The sequence below is a fragment of the Leptopilina boulardi genome, unplaced genomic scaffold, assembly GCF_019393585.1.
Source record: "Leptopilina boulardi isolate dan_hultmark-lab unplaced genomic scaffold, ZJU_Lbou_2.1 LbouV2_278, whole genome shotgun sequence".
Classification (NCBI taxonomy): Eukaryota; Metazoa; Arthropoda; class Insecta; order Hymenoptera; family Figitidae; genus Leptopilina; species Leptopilina boulardi.
The window spans coordinates 3,311,786-3,336,884 of NW_026137838.1; the positions used below are offsets into that span (position 1 = coordinate 3,311,786).

Consider the following 25,099-nt stretch of genomic DNA (forward strand, 5'->3'; position numbering starts at 1 on the left):
ATTTGAATTGTTGTTTGATGTCTTCTTATAAAAAGTTACTAAAACGGTACCATTGTTAAGAAAGAAAGAATGCATAAAAGCTGTTACTGAACTGAGCTGAATTGCTGATCTGTTCTTAATGAAAAAGAGTATACTCAAAAAGTGGTTGTTTAAACACAAAAAAGAATATGACAAAAAGCTGTTTAAAAAGATTCCATAATCCGAGAAAACAATTTCAATGATCAAAAGCGCAAAAATAATAATTGTAAAATTTGATAAATTAAACAGAAGAATTTCCTCTAATTACAAACCAACACTTGTCTTCTAATTAACGGAGAAAATTAAGAAAGATTGAATTTCTGTAACTTCAAAGTTCAAAGATTTCGAAGTCGTAGACCGATGAGAATAAACCACAATTTTTTTTCTTAATTTTTCTATAATTATTAAACTATTATAAATTAATTAACTTAGATTAAAGAGATTGGATGTAGAATTCAATCATCTTTGAAGCACCAATTAATTCATCTTTTCAAAATAGTATTCTAAACGAGGTTGTTTGCAAAACCTTTAAAATTGTTAATCACATTAAAAATAAATAAACAAATACAAATTAATGTTAAATTACAAAAGTTTTACTTTTATTTATAGTTACCAAAGTACGGTTCCTTTACAAAAAAAATGACTTTTGTCAATTTACGCTGCTTATTTCTAACTATATCATCAAATGATGACAACAATATTCAAATGAAAAAATTAAGTCAAATTAACAAATTATTAAAAATAAAGACCAACTTAACATAAAGTTGACAAATTCAATTAATTCTTGAACAATTATATTGCTTATAAAAATACTAACAAAATATTTTTAATTTTTTTGTAGTCAAATTATTGGCACACATTTTTTGACACTTGAAATTATTGTTAACTGTATTAAAAGTAAAATTATGTATAAATTAATATATGAACATTCAAGAAAAAAGTATTAAGTATTGTGAAGAAATTAAACACAAAAAAAAAAATATTTACAAGAAATTTCCACGGAAAAATAGTTCATTCTTTGTTGAAGACTTGTTTCTTTTATTTATAGTGAAAATCAATAAGATGTTGGGAATAAATTCAATTCTGAAATAATAAGAAACAATATTTCTATTAATTATTACTGAATAATTAATTGTTAATTTAAAATTTCAATTAACTTACTGTTAGGAAAGTGTTCTGTATTGTATCATATCAAGTGATACACGTTTTACAGTCTCGATATAATCTTCCAAAGTATCCTTCAAATCATCATAAGCCTGTAAAAAATAAAAATTACATTTATAGAAAATAATAATTATTATTTTTTACTATTTTGTAAAATAAATTTATACCTCGATATAGCTTGTATCTTCATTGCTCGCATGTTCTAATTCCAATAACAAGAGTTCCACAGTATTTAGCGGTAACCAAACAGGCGGTTTAGTGGCCACGAGGGGTGATTCAAAATCAAAATGTTCCATTCCCTTGCCCAAAATTGCTCGAATATAATCGATGGCGAGTTCACTTGCTTCGAGAATTCGTCCCATGTTTAATAAAAGACGTAATAGCTCAGCGGCATTTCGTTTCTAAAAAATTAAAATAAAATGTAAATTTTTTTTTTTTAAGAAAAGCAAAAATCAATTTTTACCTTGTAAGAAGACATAAGCCAAGCTGGAATAAATGCTCCATGATGAAGAAGTTTTCTAGCAACACCTTTATGTAATTCACTTTGATTTTCCTTCTCGTGTGTTAATGTTAAATGTTCCAATAATTTCCAAACAATATTCGCCACATTGGAAGCAGATAATGTAATATCTAAAAAAAATTCAAAAAAAAATTAATTTAAATTCTTTATATTTTAAGAAATAAAAATTCTAAATACCAACCAAAAACATCGTTTAGAATGAGCCAATCCCAAGCTTTTGGATCATCCTGTTGACTCAATCTAACGCATTGTGATGCTAAACTTTCAAGTACAGAACTTTTTCCAATACCAAATTGTTCACACAAATGCAATGCCGTCACGTATAATCCAACACTGGATAAAATAGCTATCAGTTCTTCAGGTCCTATATTTTTGCAAATTCAAAAATAAATAAAAAGAATAATCTTAATGATAGTAATAAGTAAAAATTAACTTACCAACTTGTGCGACAACAAGTAATTCAGAATTGAGTTTCGATAATTTTAATCTTGCATCAACGATATAATATTCTTTTTTAATATCCTTTAATTCGACAACTTCAACTTGTCTTTTCACTTTATAATGAAGTATTTCTTTTCCATCAATGCTTCGTTTTGACTTTGGATTTTTTTCTTCATAAAAAGTTTGATCAATAACTGGTCGTACAATCCAACGGTATTTTTCATTAGCCAAACATAAACAATTAATACAAGCCAATAGGCATTGTGCTTGTTTAGAAATAATTGGCGCCGAATGTGATTCTTGTCCCAAACGTATTGCTTGCTCATACATTACAGATGCAGCTAAAAAATAATTCAAAATTAATTAACATTAAAAAAATGTTAAACAAATTTTACAAAAGCAAAATTACCTTTTCTGAAATTTCCCTTATTAACATGAAAACTATATAAGAAATTATAATAATTATTCTCCATTAAATCAACACTTCTTGCTCTACCCTCAACAATTCTTTCCAAATCCTCATACATTTCAACATAAGGAAATAAAATAAGATCAACAAGTTTCTTTCTTTCAAACAGTGTAACAACAAGTTGCCGTAAACAATCGACACGTCTCGCTGAATCGGGATTTAAATTTAAACAATGATAAGCTTCCACATGATGTCCCAAATTAAGATGTTGTGCAAAAACAATGGAATGTAATGTTGGTAAATTTGGATCATCTTTATCGGCAATTGCAATTGCAGTTTCAGCCAGTTCAATAACACAATCTGATGCATTATGTTGATCAAAGAGTTCAATTACTTTTAGATAATAATTGACGAGTGCATTATTTTCCGATATTGGATTTGGCTCAAGAAATGTTTCGGCAATAAAACGATCAGTTAAAACGCCATTAGACGAACGAAAAAATTGATCGCATGCCTTTTGTGGTTCACCCATTTCTAAAAGTGACACGGCAAGAATAAATTTTCTTGATACAATATTCCATTCGCACCATGTACTCAAAAGACGAACGTATTCTTGAACAAGAAGAAATTGACAGCTCGACAATAACCATTCGGGGAAGACGAAATTTCCCGATCTTGGCCAACTAAATTGTTTATTAAGGATAAATAATTTTTTAAAATGATTTGTTTAACTTAAACAAAGTTTTAAATAAAGTTTTAAAAAAATTGACATTAAAAAAAAGGATACACAAGTTGTGCAATGAGTGTTGCATGCGTGAGCATTCCATAGTGCCATAAAATTAAAGCCGATTGTTCCGGTAATGTATTTGCCAATAATTTCTGTGCGTGCTTCGCACCTCCACTTTGAATAAAAAGTTCCAATAAAGACAGTGATCTTTGCTGTCGTTGCATTACACTCACTTTTGAATCCGTTAATTTCAATAATGAGAGTCTCTGCATACTCGTTTCTCTATAAAAATTAAAAATATTTAACCATTTATCTATTTTTTTTTTTTTAAATCAGACTTACAATAAGGCTGGTGAAAGATTGGAAGTAGCATTAGATCCACATATCCAAATGACAACAAAATAAGCTTGTGTAAGTTTAACAGTTCTTGGCGCCAATGACGATCTTATTGCTTGTAACGATGAAGAATTAAATAATTCCGGTCTCGTCAAAATAATCTGCTGAAGGATCAACAAATCGCGACAAATTGAAAATCTCAAGAGAGTAATTTGCGACACACTCTCAGCTATTGTTGATATTCCCAATTGACTGCCAAATAAATGACTCACATGCATTAATGCACGCGACGCTTCCTGATTATCAAGAAGATCCAATTTATTCGGTTGTCCCAAATCATAAGTCAATGCCTCCAATAGCATCGCCATTGCTTTCGAAACGTCCTTTACATTCTTTAATCTTTGATTTAATTCCGTTTGAAAATCATAGTCCAATAGCTGAAAAATTCAATAAATTAGAAAAAATAAATAAACTATTTCAAAAAAAACAAAAACATACCGGATCGTCAGTTTCTAATATCAATTTCGAAAGCATATCCTCAATAATAATATCCGGACTTTTAAGATTATACAATTCCCTCTCAATATTCGCCTTCAATTCCTCGGATATCTGATCCTCCAACATAACAAGTGACGACATCAACATTATCAAATCCTGACAAATATTATCATCCTGAGAGAGTACAGGCGTTGTTTTAAAACGCGATACATAACTTCTTTCATTTGACAACATTAAATGCTCCAATGCCTCCATTGGTCGTAAAAGTGAGAAAGATGATTTTTTCAATAGTGCAACACCATAAACATTTTGTAACAATAATAATCCAACGGGTCGTGAACCATTCACATGATATTGCACCACACACGAATAAAATTTCGACCAACAACGATTTGCTATTTCCAAATAATCCTCATCCATTAATTCATAATCCATAACTTCAGCTTGTATATCAGCTTCAACTGCCATACAAACACGTTCTTTTAATACGGCCGGCGATAAACTTATATCAGCAATTAAATTCGATCGTCGATAAATGCTAAGCGCTCTTGTTATATCGGCTAGTGAAAATTGTCCCGGATGAAAGATAAAATTAACATAAGCTTGCCGTGGATCCGTACCCGGATCACTGACAATATAATCCCTATCCGGTGGTTGTTCAAGAATCGCCGTTTCCCATTCGGAACTAATTTGCGCACCGTTCAATGGCAATTGTGCATGTGTCACCGCAACTGTATCATTGTCCGTTGTTCTCCAAACGGCCCAAAGTCTCGTTGCCGTGAACGAAAAATCCACCAAGTGTTGCTACAAATGAATTTTCGATAGTAAAAATCGATAGGTAAAAAATAGAAGAAAAATGAATTTACTTACATCGGGTGCAAATAGTGTGCAAACACGTATAAATTTAAAAACCCCAGCGTCTTGAATTGGTTTCAAAATACTGAATTCGCAACCATTTCGAAATTTTAGATACGTTCCAAGATAGAGTTCATTTTCGGAGCTAACAGCTTTTCTTAGAACATGACCCTGTGCACCTTGTGAAGCAATTTTATTATCAATAGCAACATCAGTGACGGCGATACATTGTGCTTTATTTGTTGACCACATGCGAACATTTCCCTCGCGGCATAAAGCAAATAAATACGTATCATTGCCACATGTGTGAATTTCAAGTGCCATTGGTACCTGACCCTCGGTACTTCGTCCACGAAAAGCCGTTGCAATTCCACTCAAAAAACGTGGTACTATTGAATCTTGTTTTAATTCGCTGCTGTGAACAAGACCCGTCCATATATCTAAGCGTAATATTAATATTGTACCCGAACTGTAAGCCAATGCATAAAGTGCTTCCTCCTGTGGTAGCATTAGCCATGATGCCGCCGCATGTGGAACCGGAGAATCTAAAAATTCAAATTAATAAATTTTAAAAAAGTTAAAAAAATTTTTTTATAATATTCAAAAAAAAAGAATCAAATACTTGTAGTTCCAGCGGTTGGTATAACGTGGAATGTATGAGGATCCCTTGCTTCGCTGAAAATTGACTGAATACTAAGATCTGGATGTGAACCAAGTAAAGGTTCCTGGAGTAAATAAAAAATAACGGTTAGTATTTGAAAAAAAATCTCCATTACATAAAATAAATATATTTTACCTGTCTGTGAATTTTGTCAGGATGTGGAAAACTCAATTTATGAATACTAGAAACCGTGGCAATTAAAATAACAACTGAATTTGCAGTTTCATGAATTGTAATTCCATCTAAAATTGGCGTATCAGTGAATTTATAACGTACTCGACAATTCGCTAAATTAACGTCCAAACTATGTTCAACTAATTCAAGAATATCGTGACATATTCTCCAATAAATAAAACGATTCCTTGTGAAATATTTCGAGCAATCTTTATACGAATAACCACCCGCTCTCTCTGGTACTTTAATATCCTGTAGTGTACTTTGGCTTCCACCTGTAATTTTTTTTAATTTATAATAATAAAGTAAAAATAATCAAAAATTAAAAAAAATTGAAGGTTAAGTCACGTTGAAATTCGTTATACAAAAAAATATAATACTTAAACAAACGTAATTTATAACGTTAAGAAACAATAATAACAATTAAAAACAATACTCTACGATTACTAATCTATGGAAAAGAGTATATATTTCAAAGATATAATAAATAAAATCAATTATATATTGAAGGTTAAGTTTAACAAACCGGTATTGAGGGTGATCTCCTTCCACTTCTCGGGTACAGTTTGGTCTGGAATGACTTCCCTGTAGCCGAGGGGAAACTCCATTGTTTATTTATCACTATTTATCACTTCTTTTAATTAAATTTTCATTTAAATAAGCACAAAAAATGAAATTTTCCAAACGTTTATAACCGTTAAGCGCGCCAACAAGCACATTTGTTACATAGTTTCTCTAAATTGCCGCTAGAAGCGCTCAAAAAAAATTATAGCAGAAGAACAAAAATAAACAAATTTTCAAATAATTATTAATTTGAAAATTTAATACATTTCTAGTCAGTCTGTAAATACTTAAATGAGATTAATTTAATTTTAAAACTAGTGATTAATATGATTATATACCGAAAAGTGTTTAAATATTGTTATTGTGATAGATATTCAAATAATTCAAATTTCAATTCCTAACCTAAGAGAAGAAGTGTCAAAATTATAAATAAAAACAAAGAAACAACAATCAAAAATGAATAGAAAAATATTGACAACGTGTTATTTAATATTGAATGTATTTTTTTCAATAATGATTGTCCTTTTAAATAAATGGCTTTACGTTCAAATTGAATTTCCAAATATGACACTGTCAATGATACATTTTGTTATAACATTCATGGGATTAATAATATGTGAGAAATTGGATGTTTTTTGTATAAAAAATGTTCCTTTAAAAGAAATGATTTTAATAGCAATGTCATTTTGTGGATTTGTTGTATTGACAAATTTAAGTTTAGCGCACAATACTGTTGGAACTTATCAAATTGCAAAAATGTTGACAACACCATGTGTTATTTTTATGCAAATAATTTTTTACAATAAATCATTTTCGATAACGGTAATGTTGACATTAATACCGATTATCGTAGGTGTTATTTTGAATTTTTACTATGATATTCAATTTAATATATTGGGAACTGTTTACGCTACTTTAGGCGTACTTGTGACTTCTTTATATCAAGTCGTAAGAGATTTATTTAAAAATATTTAATTCATTTTATAAATAATTAGTTTTAATTGATTACATTTTTTTTCAGCTGGTTAATAGAAAACAGAGGGAATTTCAAATGGATCCAATGCAATTGTTGTATTATCAGGCACCATTGTCGGCAATTATGTTGTGCATTGTTATTCCTTTTTTCGAACCTCTGGGAAATACTTTTACTTTTAAATGGTCTTTTTTCGATTTAGTAAGTGTGAATTCTTTTTTATATTTAATTACATTTAGGGAAAATGTTTAATATTTGCATTTTTTGTAGATAATGGTTCTTTTATCAGGAGTTATTGCATTTTTCGTGAATCTAACATCCTATTGGATAATTGGATATACATCGCCTTTAACGTATCCTTTTTTCAAAATAGATTTAAATTTCTATACTTATAATATTTTTTTGAAATTTTAAATATTGTTATTTAGATAGATATATTTCTTAACTAAAAAAATAGATACAACATGGTGGGACATTCCAAGTTTTGTTTGCTGCTTTTAGGAGGATCACTCATATTTCATGAATCTCTAGCGATTAATCAATTAATGGGAATCACATTGACACTAGTTGGTATTATTTTATATGCTCACGTTAAGGTAAGTAAATAAATTGCCGCGAGCTAATTTTTCATTTTTTTTTTTAAATAAAAAATAAACACTAATAGTTCTACTTTCAGATGAAAGACAACAAGACTTTATTGCCGCAATCGTCAACTGAAGAACGAAAGCCTTTACATAAAAAAAAGCAATTGCCATTTTTTACACAATCTGTAAAAGATTGATTTAAATATATATTATTTTTTTAAACAATTTGGTGAACTTTTTCAAATTTCACGTTAAACTTTAAATATTTAGAAACTTTTTTTTAAAACATTATTGAATTATAATAAATTTTGTCAATATTTGAACATTTTCATATGAATCTAACATTAAAGAAGATTATTAATTTTTTTTTCTATAACTTGTTTTAATTTTTCATTTAAAAATTAAATTTCTATTTAAATAATAAAAAAATTTTTTTAAAAAATCATTGTTTACGGAAGCAAAAGGTCAAAGTTACACCTAGGGCAGGGACTGTTGATTACAACCGAAGTAGAATAGCTTATTTGTGATTCAAACATATCATGGCTCATATCATAGCTTTTTTCCCAGGTGCATCGGACCCTGTTGAATGAAACCTCTCATCGCTCTTATATATCGCCCAACATGTTTTTTCACCGCTTACGAGTAAGAATTTCAATTGCTACATCGTCGTGAGACATCTTTTGATTCTTAAAAAAACCTTATTACATTCTCCATAAACCATAAGGCACAAGAATATACCAATCGGCAAATGAAATTTTCTCTTACGGTATCCCTACCGCTGGTAAAAGTCTTGCAGTATGCTCTATTGATCGTGAGTCACACGCATGTGTCTGATTACGCAATGACCGCGAGAATTTCAAACAAATTCATTCTTTCTTAATTTATTTTTTAAAATATTTAAAATAAAGATAAAATTTAGCGAAACTTAATTAAAAAAAAAGGTAGAGGTAATTAAATTAAACAAATCGTTTTACTCTAAAATCCACTAATGATGTTTTATTAATATAAGATTTCTAATGTTAAAAAACATACATATTTCGTTAAAGACAATTAGTCCCCAAAAATTTATGTCTACAATTCTTAATTCCGAAAATCTGATAAATCGTGACAAAAAAAAACTGTAAATAGAATCAAATTCTACAAAAAAAAAAAAAGAGTTCATTGCAATTGAAAATCAAGCTTACAAATAATATTTGCCCTTTTTTTTACATTGACAATGAAACTTAACGTCAAGTCGCAATGAATTGTATAAATTCTTTTTTTTTCTTTTACGGTAAATACACAATTATATGATAATTTGATCTTCGTATTATTGCTAATATACAAGAAAAATATTTTCATATAAGAAAAAAAAGATTACGGTGAGCCAGAACGTGAGCGTGATCCACTTTTAGGGGTTGCTGACCTTGAACGTGATCCACTCTTTCTTGAACCAGATCTCGAACGTGATCCACTTTTTCTCGAACCAGATCTTGAACGTGATCCACTTTTTCTTGAACCTGATCGTGATCGTGAGCCATCACTTTTCCTCGAGCCTGATCTCGATCGTGAACCACCACTTTTTCTTGAACCCGATCTCGATCGACTTTTCCTCGATCCCGATCTTGATCGTGAACGTGATACCGATCGCGATCTTGATTTAGATCTCGAGTGTCTTGATCCAGAACGTGAACGTGATCCCGTGCCAGAACGTGAACTTTTCCTCGAGCCAGATCGTGATCTCGATCGTGATTTTCGTGAACCAGAACGTGAACGTGACTTTCTTGAGCCACTGTTTGATCTTGACGATGATCTTGATCTTGATCGTGAACTTTTTCGCGAACCTGATCGTGATCTTGAACGTGAGCCAGATTTTCGCGAGCCCGATCGTGATCTTGAACTTGATCGGGATTTACTTTTAACGGATCGAGAACGTGATCGTGAACGTGATCCATCTGAATCGGAGACAATTCTTCGTTTTCCACTTGGTCCTTCTTTCTCGCTGTCGTCTCTGTAAAGTAGGCAATAAATAAAATAAAATGAAAAATATGATAGAAAAATTGGAAAATTTTTGCTCACCCTCCAGAAGCTTTTCGTCGATTATCATCACTGTCCGATTCGCTTGTTGAAATAGTTTCTTTGGATATGATTCGTCCCTTTTTGGGCGTCTCTGCTTGAAACTTTCTCGATTTTTTCGAACTTCCCAATTTCTTTCCTCGTTTAGCTTTTGGTCGATCACTTTCGGATCCTTGTTTTTGGAAAAAAAAGAGATTAGGATCAATTTGAAAAAATATTTTTTGCAAAAAGAAGATTAAATAAAAAAAATACCTCCGGCACTGTCACCACTGCCAACTCTTCTCTTTCTTCCTCTACCACGTGGCTTTCTCTCGGCACTCGATTTCCTTTTGCGTTTCTTCTCACGAGGTACGTCCTCTCTTCGTTCGCCACCATCCGAACCACTGTCACTGACGTATTGATCAGTTCTGACCTTCTTTCCTTTTCCTTTCTTTTCTGACGGCATATCCGAGAACAATAAAACATTCTTTGTCTTCTCCCTGTACTCGTGACGTTTCTGCAACATTTCCTCCTCCTTCTGCCGGCGTAATTCCTCCATTTTTTGTTGCTCCTCTGTTTGACGAAGCTTAAACGCTTGCCTAGAAGAAAAAATAAATTAATTAAATAAGTAAGAAATTTTTTAAGTAATTATTTTCATTTACCGTTCTTCCTCTTGTTTTTTCCGAAGAAGTTTTTCTTCCTCGTCCAATCGTCGAGCTCGCGCCACATGATATTGCGCTTGTGACAATAAATCTTGACATCTTCGTGATTCTGTTTCAGATAGTGTTTCCATGCGATCACCATGTGAGCCTAAATATTGGAAATATTTATTCGACAATCCAAGTTCATGAACTGCTTGCAATACAGTTGTCAAAGTTGATTTCTCGTCTTTTAAAATTGAAGTCGCGAGTCTTTGCAATACGAGCGCAATATTATAAAGCAAAACAGTATCCTGAGGTGCCACTTTACGAGCCTGGAAATCAAATAAGTTTTATTAATTTAATTTAACAAAATTTGTTTTTCTAATTTACCTTCAAGAGAGTCATTTTTGCTTCATGGAGTTTTCCCGCTTTAAAGTAAGCTCGTCCTAAATATTGCAACACTTCCACATGATGATATTTGTAGAACTTTCGCAAACAATTTTCATACTGAAAAAAAATTGTATTAAATTAAAATTGTTCGATAGTTGTTTCGATTTAATTTTTTGAATCTTACCATTTGAATGGCACTGACATATTGCTTCTGCTCAACATAAATATGAGCGATATTTAACCAAACATCACAAAAATCAGCAGTCGCTTCACGCACCTGAGCGAAAATATCACGCGCTTCATTAATACATCCCTTGTGTGCCAATACAGCACCAATTCCATTTGCAGCCCAAATATTTTTTGGATCAGTTCTCAAAACCTAAAAAAATTTTTTTTACCTTACTTATAAAAGAAAATTCAAAATTTTTAAATCAATTTTACCTGTTTATACATGGCTAAAGCACGATCCTGATGTCTCTTCTCACGATCTTTATCCTTTCCACTTTGATGTAATGTCTGCAGCCAAATATTACCCAAAGCAATCAATGAATAGGCATCAGTACTTGTTGTTGGATTCTTTAAAATTCTTTCAAATTTCTTTTGACCCGGTCCCCATTCCATTTTTGCTAAATGAAGATTACCCAACAATGACCATGCATCTGGATGTTCATTATTAATTCTCAATGCATCCTTAAACCAATCGGAAGCCTCGTAAATTTGTCCCTTATCACGTGCCATACAACCAAGTCGTAAATAACAATCAACATAATTTGGATGTTCTTTTAAAATATCTTTATACAATTTTTCTGCCTTATCAAATGTACACAAGGCTTCGTTCAATCTCGCTAAATTATACGTGGTTGTCACTGATATTGAATTATAATAGCCTGGATCGTGTTCTGCCTCTTGATTTGAGCGCGATAATGATTCCTCCAAATTTTTTCTCGCCTCCTCCAAATTTCCGAGACTAAATAAATTTTGGATAAAAATATTTTTAAAAATTGTATTATAATTTATTTTAAAAATTATAAATAAATTAAAATATACCGATAGTGTAAAGAGCCGACATTATTGAGAATTTCCGGTGGAATATCAACACCGACTTTGTCCTTGAGAATTTTTGTTGCAATTCCATAGGCATTTAAAGCGCCATTTAAATCAGATTGTTCAAGAATTTGTGCTAATTCAATCCAAGCTTCCACATCATCCGGAAGTTGTTCAGTTACTTTTTTCAAATGATTCTTAGCAATATCTCGTTTCGATTGAGAAGTTGAATTAGCATACAATGAACCTAGAATCTTCATCGTTTCATAATTTCCCGGTTGAGCTTTGAGTACTTTTTCAAAACATTGAGCCGCCTAGAAAAAAAAAATTTATATTATCTTTTCTTTTTTATCTTCATTTTCAAAAAATTAATTATTTCTCACATTTTCAGAATCTCCTCGATAGATGTACATTTGACCTAAACCAAAATGCGGAAGCACAAACACAGGCGGTGCAAATTGTGTTGCTTGATAATAATATTGAAAAGCCTGATCGTAATCGCCCTTTAAAAGAAAAAAAATTCGTAAATTTTTGTTCATATTTTTGTTTAAAAAAAATTTATTTTAATTTTTACCTGAACATGAAAAGCTCTTGCTAGTTGATAACAACTTTCAGCACGCATCGCTTCATTTTCAGTATTATGAAAAGCATGAAGCGCAAGATGTTGAACTTTATTGTAATCTTTTTTAAAGAAAAAATGATTTGCCAAATGATTTAGAACCATGGGATTTGTTGAATCAATTGTATACGCTTTAGAGAGCATTTGAACACCAGATTTTATACTATCGGGTAATTGTTGATTTAATTTCAATATTGATAATCCAACGAGAGCACCAACACATTGACTGTCTAATTCAAGTGCTCTTTCAAAAGCTAATCGTGCTTTCTCTGGATTATTCATTTTCATAAAACAATGTCCCATTCCTAATCTAACGGCAGCTGGACATTTTGGATTTGTTCTCAATGCTTTTTTATAGAATGCCAATGCGCCACGATAATCTTTCTTATTAAATGCAATACACGCTTTACCCAATAATGATGGAATATTATTTGGCGATTGATTTAAAACAAAATTAAATTGCGCGTCAGCTTGATCCATTTTATCGCCTTCCAAAAGGCAAAAATAGGCGCGTCCCAATAAATGATTCTAGAAGAAAAATTAAATTTTTATTTTATTAAAAAAAAAAAAGGATAAAATGGATTATAATTTAAAAAAGAATTTTTAATTATTGCAGTGATTACCTGATCATACATGATGATTTTGTCAGCTGTTGTATAAAGTAAAGTTGCTTTCGTGAAGAGATCACGTTTTTTGTCCTTATTTTTCTCGCGATTCGCCTCCTGGACATAATAAGCAGCCAACATGTCAAGGGCTCGCATTTGATCTTTCTCAAAGTCTCGATAATTGGTGTTTGCATCGAGACGTGATGATTCCAGTATTTTGATGAAATCATCAATTTTTGTTTGTTTATAATACTCCAGCTATAAAATGAAAACATAAATGTACCTAGAAATTTCTATTAAATTAGACATTTAAATAAAAAAATACTCACGGCCAAGCTGACCCAGATATGAAGGCTTGCATTTTCTTGCCGTAAAATTCCAAGAACTTCATCACCGTCAGGAAGTTGATCGGGATATAACTCGATCACCTTATTTGAAAGAAAAAAACAACAAAAATTAGCAAAATATAATTATAAGAAAATATATTTTTATTTATATCAAAAACGTACCTCATCCGTATCACGAAGCGGGATCTCGATGGCCGCCATCGCAATTAGCGATTTAGACCAATTTGTCTAGAAAAAAAAGTAAATAAAACTTTTTAGTCTTACATTAATAAAAAACAATCATTGACAATTATTTTTTTTTATAAAATAAAAGCATACTACAATCAAAATAAAACAAACAACAAAATAAAATCACAAGAATTTTCACAATTTCCTTATTTTCCGAAACTTATGGCTTAATTAACAATTTGTTTTCGATATTAAATCCATATGTTAATCAACATTTTTTTTTTTTTAATTATCTTTCACATAATTATAGTAACTTTTCTATTAATTTTTAATTTCCACATTTAGTGATAATACTGTTTACTATATTTTAATTAAATTTATTTTTATTTAAAATAAAAAGAACTCACTTTTAAATCCAATCAATCGATTTAAATATTAACAAAAGCTAAATTATTCGCAACAATCATGGGTTTGACAACTTTTTAATTTTTTTTATCACTTCTGAACAGTTTTTTCTACTATAAATCACTGTTTAAAACTTAATAAATAATTATCAATTGAATAAACTCACCGTTTATTTATTTAGTAGCCAGGTTTTATAATTTTATATAAATAAACCGGTTTCAAAATTCATAATCTCACGAAAATAACCTCACTTTTGCGGAGTTATTTTCATGAAAAAAAAATATGACGACAGCGTCCATCGTCCTTCCGTTCGCCATGACAGATTTATGACGACATAATCGTGACGACAATTCCGATTGGTTTATTTTGGCGCTTAAATTTTAATCTGCTGGAAAACTAAAAAAAAATCTATTTTATTAGAACTAGAAAAAAATTTCATAATATTCTTTTAATGAATAAATTATTCCACTACATGTGATTTATTTTGTTAGATAAAAATTTACATAATTAAATATTAGAAAATTTAGTTAAATTTGAATTTGCCGCGTTGCAGTAATGATGCAGTGCTGCACTCTTACGTCACATCCGGCTAAAAGAACAGGGTAGTGTAGGTTGATAAAGTCAACAATTCAACAAAAACACATTATCACTATCGTGCAGTGAGAAATTTCTCGTGTTTTCTAATTTTTCTATAAACAGTGAAACATTATTATTCTGCCTTGAAAAAGTAGAATGGTTAATTGATAATAAAATCAAGTATAATAAGTTTTTAGTTCCATTTTTGGACGCGCGTCATTTGGAGTGGAGAAATAGCGTTCCTTTAACGCAGTATATATTCGAGCTTTTGGAAAAAGTGAATCAAAGTTGCTTTGATGAAAACCTAAATTTATAACACGACGATGACATTGATAGTGAATTTACGAATTGGATCAGTAATTGATGGTGATCGAATGATTTTCGAAGCAGCTCATTTTGGCGGGTGACGTGTTGTTTCTGTTTTTGATCGACTATCATCGTCGACGACGACGACGACAACGAAGACAGTGACGGGGGGTGGGGTGGGCGGCCTTCGGTGGATCGTGGAAAGCACGCGCCGTGAAAGAAGAACACGTGGTGCGACACGGGGCAAGGATACCTGATTGTCAAGAATTCCCGACGATGTCACGTTGGTTAATTTGTGTGATCCTTGAAGGCGCCTGTCCAGTAAATATGAGATCCTCCGTGGTCAGTTTTCAGCGTTAGGGGGGCAATGCACTGTGGGAAGTATTTGCGACACGCGCATGCGCATTTCAGTTTACAGTTGGAGTTTGGAAGAAAATGGCGTCAGCTAAGTTTCTGGAGGAAGCTCTCAGCACGGACGTCGACGAATCCGCAGTAAACGCAATTGTGGGCTCACTCGAAACGCAATTAGTGACGTCGACGCCAACGATTGCCGTTCATCAGCCAACTTCCGTCGCGATCAGTCAACAGAATCACCAGGTGAACTCAACTATTTCAAACGGGGGCACTATCTCCGCTGTCTTACAGACACAGAAACATGGGGTTGCCAACGGCGGCAGTCAGACCTCCGTTAACAGTTTGATGACTCAGGAGGTTCCAAAATCCATTACAACGAGTACTTTACTCCCGGTAAATGTCGTCACGACAAATGCTGTGGCGCCACAGGTTACCGCTCAGCAACAACAACAGCAGCAACAGCAGCAGCAACATCTCCAACAGCAAAATCAGTCGACAGTTGCAGCCACGTATATCAACCAGGTAACCTCAAATCAAACTGTTCCTGCTCTCACCAAGACACATGAACAAGTGAAAATTATTTATTCGGGCGCGGGACAGGTTATCGCGACAACCGGAGTTGTTAATGCTAATAATAAAATTACATTTCCTGCCCAAAATGTTGGGCAACTCGCGAACGGTACTCTAGGTGTTACGACACAGACGGTCCTGCAGACGGCAAATGTTGTCACAAATACCGGCACAGTGGTTCAACAAAATAATCAGGGTGTTAATGTGAATAAACCGACAGGTACTGCTTTAGTGATAAAGAGTAGTGGAACACCAGGTGGTATGGTCTCCGTCCCGTTGTCAGTTCCTGTCTCAGTTGGTGGTAACGCTGTTAATACGACTCTCCAAAGTAAAGCGGGAGTAACGTCAACAATTGTACCCAGTAATATGCAGATTCTCAATATGAATACAATAAGGCAAGGAACTCCTGTTGCGGGTCAGCAAGGTGGTAAACAAGTCGCTCCAAGACTTGTCATCGGACAACCAATGGTGGGAGCAAGACCTGGTGCTCCAGTAAGTATTTCAATTTCTCTATTTTGTAAACATTACCTCTCACCAACATTAAGAAATCACGCACATTTACCTTGATCATGTGAGTGTTTTCTAATTATATACAGCGCTCTCTGCCATTGCACCTTTCAAGTTCCCGTGACTAATTTCATAAGGATGATTTAAAAAACAAAAAAAAATTTAACCAAAATTTTGACACTATAACCTCAAAGTACATTTTACAAGTTTCTTGTCAATCTATTACATGGGTTGTTGAAAAACAATTATATCTGTAAAAAAAAACAACATTAGCTGAGACCTTGAATTTTAATAGTATAACTTATTAATTCAGTTGCAATACTTGTTTGGTTTTTCTTGTTCCTTTCGAAACTTATCAAGGTATTTTTCTTTCGACAAATGATCAAAATGTCAAATATTCAGAGATGATAATATAATTTATCAGCTCAGAAATTATCTTACATTCTTATCATATATTGATATACTAATTTTCAATCTAGAAAATTCCTTTTTTTTGAAAATATATTTCAAATCTTCTAACTCCATCTGTCAAAATGTAAGTCTGAGTCTAGCTGTCAGTTTTCTGAAATTTATCTTTTTTCTCTGGATTTTTAAAAGAAAAAAATTTAATAAAGGTAGGGAGGATTTTAAATTGTTCATTGTTCTAAGAATAAATATTCTTCATTCATCAATTTAAGTTTTGATAACATTTATAATATATGTATATATACGTGTCTCTTGATTTTAGCCTCTTGTCAATGTCTTTTTCTCAAGATTCTTGGAATTTCTAATACAAAATTATCATTGAAAGTTTCAGTCAGTGTTTGTGTTCGAAGCAAAGCTCACTTATAATCAATTCTCTGATAGATAACAATTAGTTGTGCTGTTGTTTTAATTTTATTACACAGTTTATTTTCATCAAGAAAATTACTATACAATGTACGTTATTAATGACAAGGATTATCATGGAGTGAGTTTTTCTTTAAAAATAATGTGAAAGTGATTCATTAATTATTTTCAATTTTTCATTCTATTATCAATTATTATTTATTTTAATTATTTTTATTACATCTGTAATTCATTCATTAATTTGTTACATTTTATTAATGTGAATTTATTTTCATCTTTTATTCAATGTTTTTGTGAAATGATGCAAAATAATAAATTAACATAACCTTAAAATCTTTCATACAATTTCAACCTTGGGATTGGTATTAGTGTTTATTAAAGTTAGTAAATAAATGAAAGTAAATAAATTTGATATGTGAAAATAATAATTTTACTTCTTTTAATGATTATTAATAATTTTTTTTTGTGTATTGAACTGACGAGTACTTTTTTAATTGTTATTAACATTATTATGAATTGTTTTCTTTATGAGAATTAATTTTTTAATAAAATTTTTTTTGGAAAAAAATTTTGTGATTATATACTAAAATTATTGGATCTTTTTCAGATAACGTTGCAAGCATTCCATGGTCTTCAAATACAGGGAAATTTAATTGTGAAAACGGAAAATGGACAATATCAATGTATAAGGGTGGCAGCCCCAGCTTCCGCAGCACCAGGAGGCACAGCTGTGACTCCAAATAGTATAGGCGCGAATACGATGGTTGCGACACCAACTGGAGGCACGACTTATCGCCTCGCGTCTGTGCCGGTTGTAAGTAGGCTGAACACTCAGTTCACTGGCCCGCCACTCGCCACCCTAAGAAAACCCATGCAGGTGACGCACTCTCATACCTCATACGAGACTCGATGTAGTGCTGTTGTAGAATTTTCATACGTTTTCTTTTTTGTATTTTTTTTTTTTTTGTTAATTTTAGTTCACTTGGAATGGTGTTACCATTTGCATTTTCTTGTCCTGCATCGAATTTATAACCTTGGGTCTTCTGTAGGAATTGTTTTTTTTGTATTATGTATAAATATCTGCCTTTTTTTTCTTTTTCATTTAAATATAATGTTTCAATACCAATCTAAACACAGGTCCATTTCTCTCATCTCTCGCAAAATCATTTTATTTGATTTTTTTTTATTCAAAAGAAAAGTGGTTACTTATTTTTGCCTATAGTTGATTTTGTAAAATTGTAATCTCTTTTAATTATTCAACTTTAAATTCGGAATTTAAGTATTTTAGAAATAAAAACAACTTTCTATTAGAAAAATTCAATTTGAGAAAATTCAAGATCAATTGAGACACGAGTCTGTATACAAGGTGTAAGTGCGTCAATTTTATTTTAACAGAAAAAAAAGGTATAATATTTACTAAATCTGTGTTTAGTTAGTATTTTTCGTGAATGTCAATCTTTTTTATTTATGTATTTTTTAATTAAAAAAGAAAACATCCTTTCCCGTAGAAAATTATTCTATAAAAAAAGTGCTGTTCAGTGAGTTGCATGATCAAAAAAAAGAGTGCTTTAATTTGATTTATTTTGATATTTCTTTGTCTGAAATTTTTTTTTGAAAATTATTGCATTGAATGACGATTATTTAGAAAACTTTTGTATTTTACAAGAGTGTTGCAGTATTTTGTTTCTATTGTTTTTAGATTGAACGCAAGATTTCTATTTTTTCATGAAATGTACAGAAAATTTGAGTTTTCTGTATAAATTTATAATAATTTAAGCATGAGTATTGGCTTAGGGTGAATTTTTTTTTCCTGTCGTTGAAATTTTGTTTATAAAATTGAGAAGTACAAAAATGTTTTTTTTTTTTTGGAAAAAAAGAGATAGAGACGAGAAACATCGACGCAAGGTTTGAGAATCTTTTTTTTTTTAAATTTTCTTTGCATTTAATTTTGTTTAGACCGCACAAGCAAGTGTGACTTCTGTAACTCCAAATGCAACTGTTACTCAATCAGCTCCGACCACTGTTCCTGTTACTACACAGAATGCTAATGTTACAACAGGCCAAACGGGACAAGCTCCTGTACAGGTAAAAATCACTGGTTTTTGTTTTTAATTTTTATCACAGTTTTAATTTTTTGAATGTGAAATATAAAAAATGTAAATTGTTTAACGTATTAAATTTTTTTTTTTTTAATTTCAGCGTCAGACCACAGATAATACCAAAGAAAAGTGCCGTAAATTTTTAGCAAACTTATTAGAGTTGTCTAGTCGAGAACCTAAACATGTGGAAATAAAGGTTCGGACGTTGATTCAAGAATTAATTGATACTAAAGTTGAACCCGAGCAGTTTTGTGATAGACTTGAAAAATTATTAAACGCATCTCCTCAACCATGTTTAATCGGTTTTCTCAAGAAAAGTTTGCCTCTTCTTCGGCAGTCCCTCGTTACAAAGGAACTTGTTATAGAAGGAATAAGACCACCTCCCGCAAATGTTGTTTTCTGTATAGCTTCCGCAACTCCAGCTACTGTACAAGTAAGTTTATTTTTTTTTACAATTAAAAGAATTTTCATTTTTAAAAAAATAATTATTATTTTTCTGTGATGTTTTGTAAATACTTTTATTTCAAAAAGAGAGTCGAAATTTTTAAATTTTACACTAAAAAAACAAAAATTAGGTTTAAAAAATTGATACATGTGTGTAAAAAGGAAATTAAAAATTGTATTTATGGAATTATTGAAGTGAAATATCGCTACATTGAATCAAATTAGAAATAGTTTCTCATGAATATCATTTCGTTTGACATTTATTTGATAAGGGAGTGTTAAATAAGTTATCATGGATATTCTTTAGATATTGTGTCTACATTGCTCCGATAATGAGATGTCAGAGATCAAAGAGCATGGACTTATCGATAATAAAAAAAAATGTAATTTATGAACAAATGAATTACATTGATCGAGAATTTTTTTTTTTCATTAATTTGTCAGATCATTGATTTTTAATATTTTAAACTGACAATCATAGAATCTTAATTTTTTTTTTATTTGTAATTTTCAATTGTATTTTATAAAAAATTTGTAAATTGTGGGTAATACGTTATTTTTTAGAAAATAAATTGAAGGAAAATTAATAATTAATAGAATATGAAGGAAAATTATTTGTAAATTGTAAATTTATTTTTCACAGCCTCAGTTGAGGAATACTGTAGCCGTCTTTCCTGTGTCAGTGGCAGCAGTTGCTACTGCGGGTACTCCAATTCCCTCTGCAACTGCAACCGCAACAACGCAAGTTAGGTTGATGACACCGCAAAATACTGTCGCAACTGCCGCTCCTAGAGGAGTGCAACAGGTTCAACAAAGGCTTGTAAGTCTCTTCTTTTCTAAGATTACTAAAAAGAAAATCATGATTTTAAAATTTTAACCCCCAAGTTAAAAAAGTTTATATTTAAAAGTTTGAAAAATAAATTTAAAAAATTGTAGTTAAAAGAAAATATGTAAAATTTATAGATTCGACCAATAACGACGGTGGCTCGTACTCAAGCAACCGCTATTAGATCGGCAATGGCTGTAAGTACAATTCGACCTTCGGCAACGGTTGTTCAAAAAACAGCAACGACAACTGTTCTCAAAACAATCGCTGCTGCCGCTCAGGGAAAAGCAGTTAATGCGACTACTACGCTCAACAAACAAGTTGTAGTGCCTTCAGTTCAATCAAAACCGACAATTAAGGAGAAAGAGAAAAAAACATTTTCCTCAGCTGGCTATACGTAAGTGTTATTGAAATAAAATTTTCTTTTCTTAAATTAAAGCCTTTATCATGAAAATTCCGAAAATATTTAAATCTGTCTATGTAGGGGCGATGACGATATAAACGATGTCGCGGCAATGGGAGGCGTCAATCTCGCAGAGGAATCTCAAAGAATCCTCGGATCCACAGAATTTGTCGGGACTCAAATTAGATCTTGTAAAGATGAAGCCTTTTTACATTTGTCACCTCTGCAGCAAAGAATAAAACAAATAGGTAATTTTATTTTTAATACCAACAAAGTAGTAATACTCTAATTTAATAAAAAAAAATAATTTAAGCAATAAATTAAACTTTTTATAATTTCAGTGTTAAAATATGGTTTGGAGGAACCAAATCAAGAAGTATCGACCTTAATTTCTCACGCTGTACAAGAAAGGTTAAAAAATTTAGTTGAAAAACTTGCAATCATAGGAGAACATAGGGTAGATCTCAATAAAGTATGTATATTAAGATTTTGAAAATTAGTATTTTGAGATAAAAGGAATTTTTTTTATATTTATTCATTTATATTATTTTGCAGATGGATCCTAGGTACGAAATTTCTCAGGATGTGAGAGGGCAACTTAAGTTTCTCGAAGACTTAGACAGGGTAGAACGTAAGAGGCACGAAGAACACGAGAGGGAAATGCTCCTGCGAGCTGCAAAAAGTCGCGCAAAAACTGAAGATCCCGAACAAGCAAAATTAAAAGCAAAAGCAAAAGAGGTAATAAAATCAATAATTTCGGTTTTATTTTACATTAAATTAAAATCAAAATTAATATCCATAATTTTTATTCAAAATTAATGTTTGATTATAATTTTTAGATGCAACGAGCAGAAATGGAAGAATTAAGGCAACGTGAAGCTAATTTAACAGCTTTACAAGCCATTGGACCACGAAAAAAACCAAAACTCGATACAGGCGGTGCAACAGCGAGTCCTGCGAGTTCTGGATTAAATGCAACATCTTCTGGCATGAATCGTCAAATGTCAATGAGACCGAGAGTGAAAAGGGTAAATATAAGAGACATGTTATTTCTATTGGAACAAGAAAAAGATACGTGTCGAAGTACAACACTTTATAAATCGTATCTAAAGTGATGTTCTGCAATGGGCAGGAACACAAGTGATACGCCACTAAAATGGCGTTTTACTTGTATGGTCTTGTGTGAGCTGGTCTCAATAGATCTCAAATTTCGTGACGCGCTCCTGTGGCACCTTCAAAAAGTGCCTGACAAATTGCGTGCAATTGAAGCTCGATGCCAATTTGGCTTGGAGTTATCTACACATTTTTTCCAACAAAACTTTATTGCAAAAAAAAAAAAGAAAAAAAAGAAAAAAAAAGAAAAGCGTCGATACTAAGCTTCCCAACTACTTGTAAATGACTGAAGTTTTTTAAGATTGTAATATACAAAAAAAAAATGTAATAAATTGTTCTTTATTTTTTAACTCGAGATCACGTCTGTATAGAGAAAAAAAAAGAAAAAGAAAACGATGTGTATGAAGCACATCGTTCATTTTTCTTTAAGGACAACATTGTCCATTATCTAAAAGAGGTTGTATTGCGCGCGAATGTTTCCCAAAAAAAAAAATGAATAAATGAATTGAACGGGTGAAAAAAAGATTTTTTTTTGTATGTAATTTGGTTTTTGTTTTGTATATGCCTGCTCGTAATATTTGACTTGTACTTTTGGACATTGTAAATCGTATTTTTGCAAAAAAAAAAAATAAATTCCGCGATAAGTGTTATCTTACCAATTGAAAAGAGAGAAAGTGAATGAAAGAGAGTGAGAGAGAATAAAAAAAAAGCACTGTCCAAACAGTATAGAAGAAAAATATTATTTGTACAGTTTAAATGACACATAAAACTATTGTAGGGATAATTTTCAATGTTGGTACAACAAAATATAGCTACTCGACTATTCTCTAAAATAAGAATGGAATTGTTATCAGTATATTATGTTGTAATCTACATTTTCAGTGTTTATAAAAAATTAGCTGTTACGTTTTTTATTAAAGAAAGATTTACGAAACTAAGAATCACGAATATTTTTTCGATCAAAATATTAATTTATTATTTAATGAAAAAATGGGGAAAAAAAAAAGAAAAGTAACTCGTTGCCGCTACTTAGGAGTAAAGGAAACATTGTGCTTCATGAAAAAAATAGTGAATTGAAAAAGAAAAAAAGAAAAAAAAAATGCAAAAAAAAAAAAAATAAGAAAAATGTGTGTACCTGATTTGTATGTAAAAGATCCGCTCTGCTGAAAATACGTGGGTGCCTATTGTACAGATTTTTCTTCTTTCTTTCGTTACGTCCGACATTTCTCAAATATTCTGTGCTGTCAAAAATGTTTTCAAATTTTTTTTAACAACGGACTGCGAATCAAATCAAAAATTACATTGTAAATCAGCGCGTTCCTTTAAATTTTTTTTTACAAACGCGTCTTTTTTACAAAGTTCAAAAAAATTTTCTAAAAAGAAAAAAATTTTTACAATATCAGTGTGCAAAATTGAATAATTTTTGTTTTTTTTTTTTTATTAGATATAAAAAGTAGAAAAGGGAAAAATTGCGGCAATAGAGTCTCTAATATAAATATAAATAAAGAAAAACGACAAAAAAAAAAATAACTAAATAAATAAAAAAAAAGTTTAACGAGAAATTTCTAGTAGTGTATAGATAGGAAAGTTGACTGTAAATATAGTTATTAAAAAAAAAAAATTGCGGTGACGTTTTATCGCAATTATCAGAAAATCTTCCTAAATCGATAAGGAAGATCCGAATCATCCCTTGTAAATAGATCATTTTTCCATAAAAACAAAAAAAAAATTATTTCCTGTCAATGCGAAGTACCATTGTACTATACCTTAAAAAACATTTGTTGCGATTACACATTTAGGTTTTTTTTACACCGTGAGAAAGAAAATTATTGCTCTTTATACTGCCACCTAAAGTGGAATTTCACAAAGGAAAAAGAAAAAAAAAAAATGAAAAAAAAAGATGTGTAAAATTTACGGTATAGCAATTTTGGTACAGTACCTATGCTATTTTTACAAATTGTATTAATAAGCAGTAGCCAGAGCAAATAAATAAACATGAAAAGATTTAACGCAGCCAATTAACTATTTCTCTTAATTTTTCTTTTACTTCATCTCATTTGTCTTCGTTTATATTTAATTACCGTTTTCGTTTCTGTAAATTAATTTATCTTTAATTAAAATTGTCGTTTAAAATTTTTTTTTTTTTTGAAAATTAATTTCTTATATTTGTAAATGTTATGAAATAATTTTAAAAATTATTTTAATTTTTAATGAAATTAATTTTTTAATAACATTATTTACGTTTAATGAAATCGAATGGAATTTGCCTTAAATAAATACGCTCTATTTAATTTTTTTTTTCTTTAATTCGTCTTAATTAAATTTCCTACTTGAAAACCTCAAGAATTTGTTTTTCAATTTTTATTTCATTTATTTAAATTCTATTAATGAAATGTATTTCTTTCAAAGGAAAATTATTATCTGCGATCATTATTCGAATTTATTATATTTTTCGATTTAATTAAATTTTGTGCTCTCTATTTTAATTAGAATTATTTTTTTTTTTTTATAAATTATTTTAATTAAAGTGAATAAATTTTTTTTGGAATTTTATGCAAAATTAGTTTACGATTAGCATTTGCGAATTTCAAAAGGGGGGAAAAAAAGAATTATAACGTCGAAAGAGAAAATAGAGGGAAATTAAAAGCGATTCAAGTTCTCTCCTTTGAAATTGTGTGCAAATCTTGAGAGCACGCGCACATACAATTGGTTTGAGGGCGAATTCTCGAATTTCAAACTGTCTTCCTACGCGTGCCAAAGGCTATTTTGCGTTTGTGGGGTATATATATTGAGGATCGAAAAATTTTCCCTTCGGGCAATATAGAAATGGAATATAATCAGCTAGAGAACCAGAGCTTGGCGGCAGCGGCGGATTCCAAGGATGACAGCCTCCGGC

General features: G+C 31.0%; 4 protein-coding genes across 5 annotated transcripts; 2 read left to right on the forward strand and 2 right to left on the reverse strand.

Moving 5' to 3' along the window:
* Positions 1–589: 589 nt before the first annotated feature.
* LOC127281903 (nuclear pore complex protein Nup160 homolog) lies at positions 590–6,543 on the reverse strand. The gene is made up of 14 exons (XM_051305879.1): positions 6,330–6,543; positions 5,765–6,078; positions 5,591–5,693; positions 4,984–5,513; positions 4,114–4,917; positions 3,622–4,052; positions 3,340–3,561; positions 2,553–3,235; positions 2,140–2,484; positions 1,884–2,066; positions 1,646–1,812; positions 1,350–1,583; positions 1,180–1,274; positions 590–1,101 (listed from the first exon to the last, which is right to left on the reverse strand). The coding sequence occupies exons 1-13, from the start codon at positions 6,409–6,411 to the stop codon at positions 1,182–1,184; spliced, it is 4,191 nt and encodes a 1,396-aa protein (XP_051161836.1). The 5' UTR covers positions 6,412–6,543; the 3' UTR covers positions 590–1,101; positions 1,180–1,181.
* A 40-nt stretch (positions 6,544–6,583) lies between these two features.
* LOC127281906 (solute carrier family 35 member E3-like) lies at positions 6,584–8,149 on the forward strand. The gene is made up of 5 exons (XM_051305888.1): positions 6,584–7,315; positions 7,389–7,541; positions 7,611–7,693; positions 7,798–7,936; positions 8,017–8,149. Exons 1-5 carry the CDS (start codon positions 6,824–6,826, stop codon positions 8,119–8,121), a joined length of 972 nt encoding a protein of 323 aa, XP_051161845.1. The 5' UTR covers positions 6,584–6,823; the 3' UTR covers positions 8,122–8,149.
* A 743-nt stretch (positions 8,150–8,892) lies between these two features.
* On the reverse strand, positions 8,893–14,509 carry LOC127281955 (RNA polymerase-associated protein CTR9 homolog). Its single transcript, XM_051305979.1, has 14 exons — positions 14,344–14,509; positions 13,767–13,832; positions 13,587–13,685; positions 13,276–13,515; positions 12,608–13,180; positions 12,417–12,536; positions 12,037–12,347; positions 11,431–11,956; positions 11,174–11,368; positions 10,990–11,106; positions 10,621–10,931; positions 10,232–10,557; positions 9,983–10,151; positions 8,893–9,914 (listed from the first exon to the last, which is right to left on the reverse strand). Exons 2-14 carry the CDS (start codon positions 13,803–13,805, stop codon positions 9,281–9,283), a joined length of 3,660 nt encoding a protein of 1,219 aa, XP_051161936.1. The 5' UTR covers positions 13,806–13,832; positions 14,344–14,509; the 3' UTR covers positions 8,893–9,280.
* A 271-nt stretch (positions 14,510–14,780) lies between these two features.
* On the forward strand, positions 14,781–24,216 carry LOC127281956 (transcription initiation factor TFIID subunit 4). Of its 2 annotated transcripts, none has more exons than XM_051305980.1 (10): positions 14,781–16,475; positions 17,926–18,195; positions 19,275–19,403; positions 19,518–19,850; positions 20,505–20,681; positions 20,825–21,084; positions 21,172–21,338; positions 21,432–21,562; positions 21,646–21,828; positions 21,930–24,216. In XM_051305980.1, exons 1-10 carry the CDS (start codon positions 15,495–15,497, stop codon positions 22,203–22,205), a joined length of 2,907 nt encoding a protein of 968 aa, XP_051161937.1. In that variant the 5' UTR covers positions 14,781–15,494; the 3' UTR covers positions 22,206–24,216. The 2 variants fall into 2 exon arrangements, with proteins under 2 accessions (XP_051161937.1, XP_051161938.1); XM_051305981.1 differs by having other exon boundaries at positions 17,926–18,132.
* Positions 24,217–25,099: the final 883 nt, after the last annotated feature.